Raw genomic sequence first — 15909 nt, forward strand, 5'->3', positions numbered from 1 at the left:
GACCCATTTATCCCGACTCTCTGTTTTCTGTTAGCTAGCCAATCCTCTCTCCATGCTAATATATTACCCCCAACCCCATGAACTTTTATCTTGTGAAGACACCTTGTCAAATGCCTTCTGGAAGTCCAAATACACCACATCTACTGGTTCCCTTTTATCCACCATGTTCGTTACATCCTCAAAGAATTCCAGCAAATTTGTCAAACATGACTTCCCCTTCATAAATCCATGTTGACTCTGCCTGACTGAATTTTCTTTTCCAAATGTCCTGCTACTGCTTCTTCAATAATGGACTCCAACATTTTCCCAACAACAGATGTTAGGCTAACTGGTCTATATTGTGCCTTTAATGTACAAAAACCTCCCCCAGGCGCTTCACAGGAGTGATTATGAGACAACAGTTGACAGCGAGCCACAACTATTATGTTGATAGTAAAATCAAATACCCCCTTTTGACAAGGGACTAGAACCCAGAAATTAACATTTTAAAACTTTAACAAAAACCTTTAATCAAATTTGAATTTGGTTGCTAGGGATGATGATGCACTCCAGTCCCTCCGGTGCCCACCACTCACGGAAGGCCGCGAGCGTACCACTGGACACCGCGTGTTCCATCTCCAAGGACACACTGGCTCGAATCTAACCGTGGAAGAGAGGCAGGCAGTCGGGCTGAACACCAAGTCACAGAAAGAGAAATTAGGGCAGGTGAGCAAAAGCTGAAATGAATTAAGTGAAATCACCTGAAATTAACAAAGTGAAATCACCTGAAATTAATTAAGTGAAATCACCTGACATGAATTAAGTGAATCACCTGAAATTAACAAAGTGAAATCACCTGAAATGAATTAAGTGAAATCACCTGAAATTAACAAAGTGAAATCACCTGACATGAATTAAGTGAAATCACCTGAAATTAACAAAGTGAAATCACCTGAAATGAATTAAGTGAAATCACCTGAAATTAACAAAGTGAAATCACCTGACATCAATTAAGTGAAATCACCTGAAATTAACAAAGTGAAATCACCTGAAATGAATTAAGTGAAATCACCTGAAATTAACAGTGAAATCATCTGAAATTAACAAAGTGAAATCACCTGAAATGAATTAAGTGAAATCACCTGAAATTAACAAAGTGAAATCACCTGAAAAGAATTCAGTGAAATCACCTGAAATTAACAAAGTGAAATCACCTGAAATGAATTCAGTGAAATCACCTGAAATTAACAAAGTGAAATCACCTGAAATGAATTAAGTGAAATCACCTGAAATTAACAAAGTGAAATCACCTGAAATGAATTCAGTGAAATCACCTGAAATGAATTAAGTGAAATCACCTGAAATTAACAGTGAAATCACCTGAAATTAACAAAGTGAAATCACCTGAAATGAATTCAGTGAAATCACCTGAAATTAACAAAGTGAAATCACCTGACATGAATTAAGTGAAATCACCTGAAATTAACAAAGTGAAATCACCTGACATAAATTAAGTGAAATCACCTGAAATGAATTAAGTGAAATCACCTGAAATTAACAAAGTGAAATCACCTGAAATGAATTAAGTGAAATCACCTGAAATGAATTAAGTGAAATCACCTGAAATTAACAGTGAAATCACCTGAAATTAACAAAGTGAAATCACCTGAAATGAATTCAGTGAAATCACCTGAAATTAACAAAGTGAAATCACCTGACATGAATTAAGTGAAATCACCTGAAATTAACAAAGTGAAATCACCTGACATAAATTAAGTGAAATCACCTGAAATGAATTAAGTGAAATCACCTGAAATTAACAAAGTGAAATCACCTGAAATGAATTAAGTGAAATCACCTGAAATTAACAGTGAAATCACCTGAAATTAACAAAGTGAAATCACCTGACATGAATTAAGTGAAATCACCTGAAATTAACAGTGAAATCATCTGAAATTAACAAAGTGAAATCACCTGAAATGAATTAAGTGAAATCACCTGAAATTAACAAAGTGAAATCACCTGAAATGAATTAAGTGAAATCACCTGAAATTAACAAAGTGAAATCACCTGAAATGAATTCAGTGAAATCACCTGAAATGAATTAAGTGAAATCACCTGAAATTAACAGTGAAATCACCTGAAATTAACAAAGTGAAATCACCTGACATGAATTAAGTAAAATCACCTGAAATTAACAAAGTGAAATCACCTGACATGAATTAAGTGAAATCACCTGAAATGAATTAAGTGAAATCACCTGAAATTAACAACGTGAAATCACCTGAAATGAATTAAGTGAAATCACCTGAAATTAACAGTGAAATCATCTGAAATTAACAAAGTGAAATCACCTGAAATGAATTAAGTGAAATCACCTGAAATGAATTAAGTGAAATCACCTGAAATTAACAAAGTGAAATCACCTGAAATGAATTAAGTGAAATCACCTGAAATTAACAGTGAAATCACCTGAAATTAACAAAGTGAAATCACCTGACATGAATTAAGTGAAATCACCTGAAATTAACAGTGAAATCATCTGAAATTAACAAAGTGAAATCACCTGAAATGAATTAAGTGAAATCACCTGAAATTAACAAAGTGAAATCACCTGAAATGAATTAAGTGAAATCACCTGAAATTAACAAAGTGAAATCACCTGAAATGAATTCAGTGAAATCACCTGAAATGAATTAAGTGAAATCACCTGAAATTAACAGTGAAATCACCTGAAATTAACAAAGTGAAATCACCTGAAATGAATTAAGTGAAATCATCTGAAATTAACAAAGTGAAATCACCTGACATGAATTAAGTGAAATCACCTGAAATTAACAAAGTGAAATCACCTGACATGAATTAAGTGAAATCACCTGACATGAATTAAGTGAAATCACCTGAAATGAATTAAGTGAAATCACCTGAAATTAACAAAGTGAAATCACCTGACATGAATTAAGTGAAATCACCTGAAATTAACAAAGTGAAATCACCTGACATGAATTAAGTGAAATCACCTGAAATTAACAAAGTGAAATCACCTGAAATGAATTAAGTGAAATCACCTGAAATTAACAGTGAAATCATCTGAAATTAACAAAGTGAAATCACCTGAAATGAATTAAGTGAAATCACCTGAAATGAATTAAGTGAAATCACCTGAAATTAACAAAGTGAAATCACCTGAAATGAATTAAGTGAAATCAACTAAAATTAACAAAGTGAAATCATCTGAAATGAATTAAGTGAAATCACCTGAAATTAACAGTGAAATCACCTGAAATTAACAAAGTGAAATCACCTGACATGAATTAAGTGAAATCACCTGAAATTAACAGTGAAATCACCTGAAATTAATTAAGTGAAATCACCTGAAATTAACAGTGAAATCACCTGAAATTAATTAAGTGAAATCACCTGAAATTAACAAAATGAAATCACCTGAAATTAATTAAGTGAAATCAGCTGAAATTAACAAAGTGAAATCACCTGAAATGAATTCAGTGAAATCACCTGAAATTAACAAAGTGAAATCACCTGAAATTAACAAAGTGAAAGCACCTGAAATGAATTCAGTGAAATCACCTGAAATTAACAAAGTGAAATCACCTGAAATGAATTCAGTGAAATCACCTGAAATTAACAAAGTGAAATCACCTGAAATGAATTCAGTGAAATCACCTGAAATTAACAAAGTGAAATCACCTGAAATTAACAAAGTGAAAGCACCTGAAATTAACAAAGTGAAATCACCTGAAATTAACAGTGAAATCACCTGAAATGAATTCAGTAAAATCACCTGAAATTAACAGTGAAATCACCTGAAATGAATTCAGTGAAATCACCTGAAATGAATTAAGTGAAATCACCTGAAATTAACAGTGAAATCACCTGAAATGAATTCAGTGAAATCACCTGAAATTAACAAAGTGAAATCACCTGACATGAATTAAGTGAAATCACCTGAAATTAACAAAGTGAAATCACCTGAAATGAATTCAGTGAAATCACCTGAAATTAACAAAGTGAAATCACCTGAAATGAATTCAGTGAAATCACCTGAAATTAACAAAGTGAAATCACCTGAAATTAACAAAGTGAAAGCACCTGAAATTAACAAAGTGAAATCACCTGAAATTAACAGTGAAATCACCTGAAATGAATTCAGTAAAATCACCTGAAATTAACAGTGAAATCACCTGAAATGAATTCAGTGAAATCACCTGAAATGAATTAAGTGAAATCACCTGAAATTAACAGTGAAATCACCTGAAATGAATTCAGTGAAATCACCTGAAATTAACAAAGTGAAATCACCTGAAATGAATTCAGTGAAATCATCTGAAATTAACAAAATGAAATCACCTGAAATGAATTCAGTGAAATCACCTGAAATTAACAAAATGAAATCACCTGAAATGAATTCAGTGAAATCACCTGACATTAACAAAGTGAAATCACCTGACATGAATTCAGTGAAATCACCTGAAATTAACAAAGTGAAATCACCTGAAATGAATTAAGTGAAATCACCTGAAATTAACAGTGAAATCACCTGAAATGAATTCAGTGAAATCACCTGAAATTAACAAAATGAAATCACCTGAAATTAATTAAGTGAAATCAGCTGAAATTAACAAAGTGAAATCACCTGAAATGAATTCAGTGAAATCACCTGAAATTAACAAAGTGAAATCACCTGAAATTAACAAAGTGAAAGCACCTGAAATGAATTCAGTGAAATCACCTGAAATTAACAAAGTGAAATCACCTGAAATGAATTCAGTGAAATCACCTGAAATTAACAAAGTGAAATCACCTGAAATAAATTCAGTGAAATCACCTGAAATTAACAAAGTGAAATCACCTGAAATTAACAAAGTGAAAGCACCTGAAATGAATTCAGTGAAATCACCTGAAATTAACAAAGTGAAATCACCTGAAATTAACAAAGTGAAATCACCTGAAATTAACAGTGAAATCACCTGAAATGAATTCAGTAAAATCACCTGAAATTAACAGTGAAATCACCTGAAATGAATTAAGTGAAATCACCTGAAATGAATTAAGTGAAATCACCTGAAATTAACAGTGAAATCACCTGAAATGAATTCAGTGAAATCACCTGAAATTAACAAAGTGAAATCACCTGACATGAATTAAGTGAAATCACCTGAAATTAACAAAGTGAAATCACCTGAAATGAATTCAGTGAAATCACCTGAAATTAACAAAGTGAAATCACCTGAAATGAATTCAGTGAAATCATCTGAAATTAACAAAATGAAATCACCTGAAATGAATTCAGTGAAATCACCTGAAATTAACAAAATGAAATCACCTGAAATGAATTCAGTGAAATCACCTGAAATTAACAAAGTGAAATCACCTGACATGAATTCAGTGAAATCACCTGAAATTAACAAAGTGAAATCACCTGAAATGAATTAAGTGAAATCACCTGAAATTAACAGTCAAATCACCTGAAATGAATTCAGTGAAATCACCTGAAATTAACAGTGAAATCACCTGAAATGAATTAAGTGAAATCACCTGAAATTAACAGTGAAATCACCTGAAATGAATTAAGTGAAATCACCTGAAATTAACAGTGAAATCACCTGAAATGAATTAAGTGAAATCACCTGAAATTAACAGTGAAATCACCTGAAATGAATTAAGTGAAATCACCTGAAATTAACAAAGTGAAATCACCTGACATGGATTAAGTGAAATCACCTGAAATGCCAGGAGGTGAGAGGTGAAGCAGGGATTGCCACTGACAGCAAAAAAAAATCACAAAAAAAAAGTTAAAAAAAAAACAAAAAAAGGGCAGTTGAAAAATGTTTGGGGGCACGTGACTTAACTGGTTAATTTTGTCTCCTATCAAAAGAGTTGCCACTGACAGCCTGACTGGACTGCCCTGTCTCCCGGCAACCCCTGTGGGCGGAGTGGGGCCGCAGTGCTTCCGGTGCGCGCGAGGGGGGGGGCGGAAGTGCGCGCGCGGGCCTGGTGAGGTGGCGGGGGGCGGAGCCTGGGCCGGGTCCCGGGAGGCGGGGCCTGGGGCGGAGCGGGAGGCGGGGCCAGAGAGGGCCAGCGCCGCGGCGATGCTGAAGATGATGGCGGCGGCCCAGGGTAGCTCGGGCAGCGGGCGGCTGGAAGTGTCCATCGACGGCCTGACGCTGAGCCCGGACCCGGAGGACGGAGCGCTCGACGACAGCAAGCCGCAACAGGCCTCGCTCGGCAACGCTCATCCACAGCCCAGTCCCGCGGGGCCCGGGAGCGGGCCGGGCTCAGGCTCTGGGGATGGACGGGCCGCCGCCGCCGGGGAAGAGGAGCAGCAGCAGCAGGAGCAGGAGCAGGAGGAGGAGGAGGAGGAGGCCCAGTCACAGGCCGAGGAGATGGAGAGGCAGTGGGGCTTCCTCCTCACTGAACTCTACTGTCTAGCTCTCAAATTCTTCAAAGGTACAGCACCCCCTCCCACACTCTTTCATCATTAATAGCAATTATGTTTAAAATAAAGTTATTATGTGTGCACGGTCCTGTTTATAGATGTCACATTAACTTCTATTCGGATCATCCGGCACAGGAGCAGGCCATTCGGCCCACCGAGCCTGTGCTGGCTCTTGGGCAGAGTGATCCAATGGGTCCCATTGCTCCCCCGCTGTCCCCAACCTTTCCTCATAAGTCAAGCCCCCCTCCCAATCTTGTACGTTTCGATAAGATCCCCTCTCATTCTTCTGAATTCCAATGAGTAGAGGCCCAACCTACTCAACCTTTCCTCCATAAGTCAATCCATCTTCATCCCCGGAATCAACCTGGTGAACCTTCTCTGAGCTGCCTCCAAAGCAAGTATATCCTTTCGTAAATATGGAAACCAAAACTGCACGCAGTGTTCCAGGTGTGGCCTCACCGATACCCTGTATAACTGTAGCAAGACTTCCCTGCTTTTATACTCCATCCCCTCTGTCCCCATCACCCTGCACACTTTTTCCTCTTCCAAGTATGTATCCAATACCCTTTTGAATATTACTATTCTTCCACCGCCCTTTCAGGCAGAGCATTCCAGATCAAATCAACTTGCTGTGTTTTTAAAAAAAAACTTACGTAGGTCATTTGGCCCAACCTGTCCATGGCGTAGTTTATGCTCATCTCAATTCTCCTCCTGTCTTTCCTCATCTAACTCTTACCCGCATAACCCCCTAATCCCTTCTCCCTCCTAGGCTACATAAGCAACCCCTTAAATACATTTATACTATTCACTTCAACGCTCCCTGTGGTAGCGAGTTCCACCTTCTCGCCACTCTCTGGGTAAAGAAGTTCCTTCTGAATTCCCTATTTGATTTTTGGTGACTATCCTGTATTGATGGCCTCAAGTTTTGCTCTTCCCCACAAGTGGAAACACTCTCTATTTACTCTATCAATATCTTTTTATAATTTTAAAGAGAAAAGAAATCCAGCCTGCTCATCCTTTCCAGAGTCTTCTCTGCAACTCGCCTCTGGTTCTTTTGCCAGTTATCTTAAATCTGTGTCCTTTGGTTACCAATCCTCCTTATTTACTCCATTCAAACCCCTCATAGGTTTGAACATTCCTTTCCCCTTAACCTTTTCTGCTCTAAGGGGAACAATCCCAGTTTATCTAGACTCTCAACAGTATAATTCACGTATATTTAGATGGTGATGATCGCGTACAATGTGCACTTTTAAAGCATTAAATGTTTTTAAAATGCTGTGTAGTATCTAAAGTGCTTTATTATAATTACTAGCTGATCTGTCGTGTAACACGGAGTCAAAACCAAATTATAGCCTTCAAGAGAAGCGGGGTTAGAAGGCTGGAGCATAATTGGACAAGAGTTGTGAATATAGTTCAGTCTCCGTTTCAAAGTCCTTTTCAAATATTTTCCCATTTTAGAAATGATGTCCCTGTTTGTATTGATGTAAATTTGTTGTGGTGTCGTTGCACCAGTGGTGTCACAGGCACCTCGACTAAGGGGAGGGTGTAATTGCAGGTTGATGAGGTTACATGGATAATTTCAATTAGAAATGTGGACATAATTGAAAAAAGTTAACAGGAAGTGTAAGATTTTAATATATTCATTTTATATGCAAAATATATAGTGTATATTTAAAATGCTGCTTCATTTAAAATATTTATTGAACATCTGTATTAAAAATCTTGCCTCTGAGTACACTTTAGGAACATAAGAAATAGGAGCAGGAGTAGGCCATTTGACCCTTTGAGCCTGCTCTGCCATTCAATAAGATGATCTGATTGACCTCAATGCCACCTTCCTGCACTATCCCCATATCCCTTGGCTCTCTTAGTATCCAAAAATCTATCGATCTCTGACTTGAATATACTCAGTGACTGGGGAAGAATTCCAGAGATTCACCACCCTCTGAGTGAAGAAATTTCTCCTCCTCTCAGTCCTAAATGACCGACCTCTTATCCTGAGACTGACGCCCCCTCCTAGTTCGAGACTCTCCAGCCAGGGGAGACAACCTCTCGGCATCTACCCTGTTAAGCTCTGTCAGAATTTTAGATGTTTCAGTGAGATCACCTCTCATTCTTCTAGGGAACGTAGGCCTCGTTTCCTCAATCTCACCCCCCCCCCCCCCCGTAGGACAATACCCCCCCATCCCAGGAGACCAAAACTGTACATTGTAGATTTCCTGTCAATTTTTCCCAGTATAAATACCGATGTCCACATTTTTTGCCGAACTGCCGATGTAAATTTGCCACCCTGTAATTACGCCACCCGCTGTTGTTGGAACTGTCACACCTCAATTTTGTGTCTCAGTTCCTCAGCTGATATTGCAGAGAAGTTCCAATCAACTATTCTCTATTTCCCAGTTGCTGTATGTTTTGCCATTTAACTATAAATAATACTAGATCAACTTTTTATACAGAGGACTGTGAGGCTGTGGAGTGCATTACAGGAGCTGGTGATGGAAGCAGAGACTAACATTTGAGAAATGGTTAGCTAGGTGGTTAAAGGAAACAATAATAGAAAGTCTTGCATTTATGTAGCACCTTTCCTGACCTCGGGACGTCCCACAGCGCTTTACAGCTAGTGAAGTACTTTTGAAGTGTCACTGTCGTAATGCAGCCAATTTGCTCACAGCAAGCTCCCACAAACAGCAATGTGATAATGACCAGATAATTTGTTTTAGTGATGTTGATTAAGGGGTAAATATTGGCCGGGACACCGGGGGTGACACCCCTGCTCCTCTTCGGAATAGTGCCGTGGGATCTTTTATGGCCACCTGAGAGAGAAAACGGGGTCTCGGCTTAACGCCTCATCCGAAAGACGGCACCTCCGACAGTGCAGCACTCCCTCAGCACTGCACTGGAGTGTCAGCCTAGATTTTTGTGCTCAAGTCTCAGGAGTGGGATTTGAACACACTTTTTTACTCCGAGGCGACAGCGCTACCCATTGAGCCACAGAATAAAGGAGTATGGGAATGAGCTGCTTCATGAGAAAAGGGCTATTGCTCATGTGGAGGGGACACCAACACCAGACTGACTTGTTGGGCCTGAATGGCCTGTTCCTGTGTTGTAACTTCCATATAACTGCATCATATAAAAAATAAGAACTGTTTATCTGGATGCCACTCATCTGACAGGGCAGTGGGATGAGAGTATCTTGTTTTAGTTGATCTGTGTTGTGATTTCTATGACTTGGTTAACTGAACAGGCCAGATTCTGTTTTGTCTGTATAGTTTTCTCTCTGCCCTCCCCTGGCCCACTTGAAACCACTTGCTGGGGTAGGGGGATCTTCCCTCGAAGAGGGCTTTACTTTGCACTAGTGACCATTCTCCATACATGAGCATAGACAGTTGGTGTCAGACTTCTTCGACCACAGAGATGAGCCCAAATCTGTCCCCACTCACCAGGGCAATTCTACTTTCCAGTACTGGTCTCTATAGTAAGCAGGCACCCTGGCTAGTGTTTCTCCCACCCCTAGTTCGTGGGTACTGGGTGAGGAGACCATCAGGCTTGGCCCTCTTTCCTCGGCCTCCTCTTTCACCCCCCCCCCCCCCCCCCTCCCAAAGCCTGCCCACTTTCACCAGAAACTTTGTACATGATGGTTGAGCATTGGCACCTGTGGGAATCATACTCCCAACATGAGTCAGCATCTTAAGCAGCGGACGTTGGACAGAGTGGTGGTGAAATAGAGCGAGCAGTACTCGTATCTGTTCGATTCTACTGTTGGTGAACCAACCCTGTTGCATTTTTAAACACAGCAGCTTCCTGCTTCCTAAAGGGTTTCTTTGTAATTAACTGATGTTTTGCAGTGGTGATGGGGTGGGTGTATGTTTCCAAACATGTTGCGTTACTTTGCTAGCTGCACAGTTGCGATGCAAGCTTGCGTTGTCTCTGGATTGCGGGACGCTTTATCGCGGTTGTTCTCTGGGCTCTCCTGTTTCTAATGATCCCTGTTGCAGTTGACGACCAGTTTAGTTCTGCTTGCCTGTTGCCGCTAAGCTGAGCAACTTTTTTGCATTCTGAAAAGGTTTTTGTGGGTCTGGCAGACTGTGGCAGAAGCTGCAATAAACACCTGGAATGCAATTGATGGCGAGGTTACCGAGACCCAGTGGGTTGAAACTAGGTGTCAAATAGTTAGAACTGATGATTTATAATGTGAATGATGCCACCATGTTGTGATAGTAAGTTCCCTTCTCTCCCTTCCCTTCCCTTCCCCCCCCCCTCCAAAAACCCCAGTACTTCATCCAAATAGCTGTCCTTCGCTTGTATCAGTGGGCTTTTTGACTGAGGAGTGCATCGCCTGGCATCCACACAGGTGTACTTTCCATCACAGTGCATTGTTCGGGCATGAATAATTTTGTTTTTTTTGTTTTCAAACCTCACCCAGATTCGAGGCACTGAAGCTGATAGTAACATTTTCTGTCCAATATTTATTCCTCAACTAGCATCACGAAAACACATACAAAAGAAAAATACTGCGCATGTTGGAAATCTGAAATAAAAACCAGGAACTACTCAGCAGGCCAGGCAGCATCTGTGGAGAGAGAGACAGAGTCAAGGTTTCAGGTCGATGACCTTTCGTCATACCTGAACAATGCCCTGTGCTGGAAAGTACACCGTGTGGATCACTAAAACAGATGATCTGGTCATTATAAGAGCAGGAGTAGGCCATACGGCCCCTCGAGCCTGCTCCAGCATTTAATACGATCACTGATCAAATGCAATACAGGTATTCTCTCTCTATTTAATACGAACAATATCCCATTACTGTTTGTGGGAGCTTTCCGTGCACAACTCTACTAACACGTTTCCTACATTACAACAGTGACTCCGCTTCAGAATGTACTTCATTGGCTGTGAAGTGCTTTGGGATCGACTGGGCCTGTATTCAGTGGAATTTAGAAGAATGAGAGGGGATCTCATAGAAACATATAAAATTCTGACGGGATTGGACAGGTTAGATGCAGGAAGAATGTTCCTGATGTTGGGGAAGTCCAGAACCAGGGGACACAGTCTAAGGATAAGGGGTAAGCCATTTAGGGCTGAGATGAGGAGAAACTTCTTCACTCAGAGAGTTGTGAACCTGTGGAATTCTCTACCGCAGAGAGTTGTTGATGCCAGTTCATTAGATATATTCAAAAGGGAGTTAGATATGGGGGATCAAAGGGTATGGAGAGAAAGCAGGAATGGGGTACTGAGGTGAATGATTAGCCATGATCTTATTGAATGGTGGTGCAGGCTCGAAGGGCCGAATGGCCTACTCCTGCACCTATTTTCTATATTTCTATGGGACGACCTGAGGTTGTGGAAGGTGCTATAAAAATGCAAGTTCGTTTGTTCTTAAGATCAGCCAAACCAGCACAGACCAAAGATGTACGTTGGGACTTCTTTGTTCTGTGTGGTTCAGGTTCACAAGTAGGGAGGGAATACAGTTAACAAGTGAGCCATTGAGGAATGCTACAATAATGCATTTATGGCTATACTTGACTTGCACAGCACGTTAAATGGTTTTATTAGAGGTTGAAAGTGTCCAGTGTGGATCAGTAGGATATTACGAGGAATGAGGGTTTACGGTTATGAAGAGAGACTTGAGAAGTTGGGGCATTTTACACCAGTGCTGAGAAGGTTAAAGAGTGACCCAAGACAACGTCTTCAAGATTATGATGAGGTAAATAGTGAGAGATTATTTCTGCTCGTTGGCGTGACAGTGAGTTGAGATGATCACAAGACTAATTCTCTTCCACAAACTGTTGTGGAAGCGGCACTCATCAGTTGTTTAAAATAGAATTGGGTAGTTGCTTGATCAAGAGAACATTAAAGGGCACAGGGAGTGAAAGGGAGATTGACGAATGGGCTGATAGCCTGCTTGTGTGTTGTAATGGGAGGGGAAGAACTTGCATTTATATCGTGTCTTTCATGACCTCGGGATGCCCCAAAGTGCTTTAAAGCCAATTAAATACTTTTTGAAGTGTACTCATCATAGACGGTCCCTTGAACGAGGATGACTTGCTTCCACATGAGTTCACAGATGTTTCAATGAAGGACCCGATGTTCCCCCTGAACTCCAATTGAAGGGTGGAAGATGCCTGTGCGTGGATTGTTTTAACGTGTGGTGACCGTTATACATCGGCCACCACACGGGCTCGACAGAGCTAGGTTTATCCAGTGGCAAGGGTTAACCAGGACGACTGGAGACCAGCTCTGCTGCATGGACCTAGTGCGCGCACACATCGCAGTGTGGGCTGGTCCGTACTGCCCCTGAGCCCTCACTCTTTTGGGCCCCGTACTCTCGTTTGCCGCCGCGAACGTACTCCGTCGCACCAGGGCTCTACCCACGCTCCAAATGGCGTCCTGGGTCCTGATGATGTCACCCAGTCGCCCACCTCGAAGCCGTCGCACATTTGTGTCGACTCGCGCTGGAAGCTGCAGTGGGCTCGCTCCAGCTCTTAAACTCCCGACCTGCGGTGGTGTCGGGGTGGTCCACTGTTGTAATGTAGGGACACCATCCCACTACCTGGCTTCAATTCTCAGTTTATCTCTTCGGAGATTCTCTTTGGAAATTATTTTCTGGTTTTGGATTGTATGTCACAAAGCCATAGAACCTTCAGCACTGGACGAGGCTACTTGACCCATCTAGCGACAAATCAGTTATCTCTTCTGATCCTATTTCCACGTTCTTCCCTCGTACCCTTAATCCTTTTATTTTCTCCGAGTGATTATCTCATTTCTTCTCTCGTGTCCTCTTCGACTTGTCTCCAATAGTCCCTTGTGGTAAAGGTTTTAATAGTTATCCTAAATTGATGCTTGCTTGTTACTGACTAACTGACCAAATGCAACACAGGTACTCTTTCACTATTTACCCGCTCAAGCCTTTTCTTCATGTTGAACAAGTATATTGGATTCAGCCTCTCTGTTTCCAAGAGTTTGGGTAATTTGGAGCTGCTGTCTAATGATTTTCTCTGTGTGTGTGTGTTTTTGTATACTTACCCTGCTTTTAGAGAGAGGAGGGACGGGGGAAGCTGGGATTGTTCTCCTTCGAGCAGTGTAGGTCAAGGGGAGATTTTAATGTAGGTGCTCAATTATGAGGGATTTTAATAAAGTAGATGGGGACAAACTGTCCACTGGTTGGAGGGATGGTAACTGGAAGGCACAGATTTAAGATAATTAGCAGAAGAGCAAACAAGAGGGGAGACCAGGACATGTTATTTTCTTTATACAGTAAGTTATGATCTGAATGCACTGCCTGAAGGGGGTGGAAGCAGATTCAATGTTAACTTTGAAAAGGGAATTCGATAAATATTTGGTAGGGGAAATATTTGCAGGGCTATAGGAAAAGGGCAGAGAGTGGGACTGGTTGAATAGCTCTTTCAAAGAGCGAACTTAAGGCTGAGAGTTAAGATCGAGGGAGTGGAACTAATTGGCTCGCTCGTTCAAAGAGCCGCATGGGCTTGTGGGCTGAATGGACTCCTTCTGTGCTGTAACATTCTATCATTTGCCATAAGGCTGGCGTCCATAAACATTTCAAAACCTGCTTCAGGTTCTCTCCCCTTGAGAAATTTTGGAGAAAATAAGCGATTTCCTACCATTATTCTTTAAACTTGACACTCGGTTAGAGTGCGGGGCTCGTCAGCCCCATGGACATCACTGAAGGGATTGTACAGAGGTACATAAAGTATTTGAGAGAGAGTAAACACTTTCCGATGTACCAGGGCAGAAAGGTGAGAGGCCTCGGGTTCAAATTTGTGACGGGCTGTGTGTTCCTGTATTCATTGACTTGCCGGCATATTAATTTTATTGCTGCTTTACTGATTGAAAAGAGCCATTTTCTGCAGTGACGCCACTATTTTCCATTAGTTAGCTGATGCAGTCTTAGCTTTGCCATTATAAATTCCTGTGTCCACACTTGGGGAAAGAGCAGGGGAGTGGTTCAGCTGGCACAGACAGGATGGGCTGAATGGCCTCCCCCTGTGCTCCATGATGCTATGATTTATAATGGAGACTGCCCCTGTAAGTTTGTCACGCTGTATTTGCGGCCCTCTGTCAGTAGTGGCACTGTAGTACCTCCAATTTGTGTCTCCCAGCTCCCCAGTCTTGAATGGCCGGGCATCTTACAGCACAATAGGGAGGGTGGGGCATTCGGCCCCTCACCCTGTATCGGAAAATTCTTGTGTTCCAACCAACCCTGCTTCCTGAATTGCTGTACTTTCTATGGTTGACAATAATCAAAGTATCAAATAAAAACAAGGGCCAAATATATATAAATTTAAAATGGAGGCTGATTGATGTCTGCTCGCCCTGATCCATTTATCTCTGACCCTCTAACCTCACTCCATCTGAAGAATACATTTTGTCTTTGCTCTCCCGTGTGAAATGTCAGTGATTGACTGGTATAATTTCATTTTAGAATGCCATTATTTTTTTCACTTCACCCTCCTACTGATTAATTTATATATTTATAACCATCTGTGGAACATTGTGTTTGACAGGTTAACAGCTTTATAAATGTTAAGTTAAATGCTCTTTCACGATCCTGTTGGTAATCTCGTGTTTTTTTTTAAATGATTAATGAAAGCTGTTCCTAGATAAGTGAATTTTAGAGAGTGGAATTGCATTGTGAAACTTGGTACTTTTATAATAGGCCTGTAAACGCCTGTTGATGAATTGGCCAGTTGAATTCGATCATGGGGCCCAGATAATGTGTTCGGGATTATGTGTACCCTCCAGTTTTGTTCCCTAGACACTGAAACTTCTGGGACCATTGATTCCAGAGCAGCTATGTATCAAGTTACATTCATGTAATGGGTGAACTGTCACTGAACACTTGGGTCCAGTTGTATGGTGGTTATGTTACTGGAGCAGTAAGAAAAAAAACTTGCACTTGTATAGTGCCTATCATGACCCCAGGATGTTGCAAAGCGCTTTACAGCCAATGAAGCACTTTTGAAGCGTAGTCACTGTTGCAGTATGTAGGACATGCGCAGCTTGCTGTGCCGTCGTGCGCACAGCAAGCTCCCACAAATAGCAATGTGAAAATGACCAGATATTTTTCAGTGATGTTGGTTGCAGGGCTCCAGGAAAAACTTTCCTGCTCTTAGAAATAGTGCCATGGGGTCTTTTATGCCCATCTGAGAGGGCAGACAGGGCCTTGGTTTAACGTCTCATCCGACAGTGCAGTGCTCCCTCAGTACTGCACTGAAGTGAGCCTGGATTATGTGCTCAAGTCCCTGGAGGGGCCATGAATTCACCTGACAGGTGAGATTGCTACCCACTGAGCCACGGCTGTCACTTAATTCAGAGAATGTGAGTTCCAATCCCACTGTGCCAGTTTGAGAACTTGAATCCAGTTTATATAATCTGGTGTCAGTAAAAGTGACCATGAAGCAGGTGGATTGTCGTAAAAACCCATCTGGATCACTAATGTACTTTAGGACAGGAAA

The 15909-nt window shown here is 41.0% G+C and overlaps 2 protein-coding genes across 2 annotated transcripts in view; both read left to right on the plus strand.

Annotated features, from left to right (window-relative positions):
• Nucleotides 1–4638: 4638 nt before the first annotated feature.
• On the plus strand, nt 4639–5433 carry LOC139266674 (neurofilament heavy polypeptide-like). The gene is made up of 2 exons (XM_070884263.1): nt 4639–4957; nt 5171–5433. The coding sequence occupies exons 1-2, from the start codon at nt 4639–4641 to the stop codon at nt 5431–5433; spliced, it is 582 nt and encodes a 193-aa protein (XP_070740364.1).
• A 625-nt stretch (nt 5434–6058) lies between these two features.
• The window catches only part of acbd3 (acyl-Coenzyme A binding domain containing 3), a 60478-nt gene continuing 50627 nt past the window's right edge, over nt 6059–15909 (plus strand). The window contains exon 1 of the mRNA XM_070885837.1: nt 6059–6447. Coding sequence (XP_070741938.1) covers nt 6090–6447 — 358 coding nt within the window. The 5' untranslated portion in view covers nt 6059–6089. The remainder of the gene's footprint in view (nt 6448–15909) is intronic.

Source organism: Pristiophorus japonicus, chromosome 7 (genome assembly GCF_044704955.1).
Source record: "Pristiophorus japonicus isolate sPriJap1 chromosome 7, sPriJap1.hap1, whole genome shotgun sequence".
In the NCBI taxonomy this organism is placed as follows: Eukaryota; Metazoa; Chordata; class Chondrichthyes; family Pristiophoridae; genus Pristiophorus; species Pristiophorus japonicus.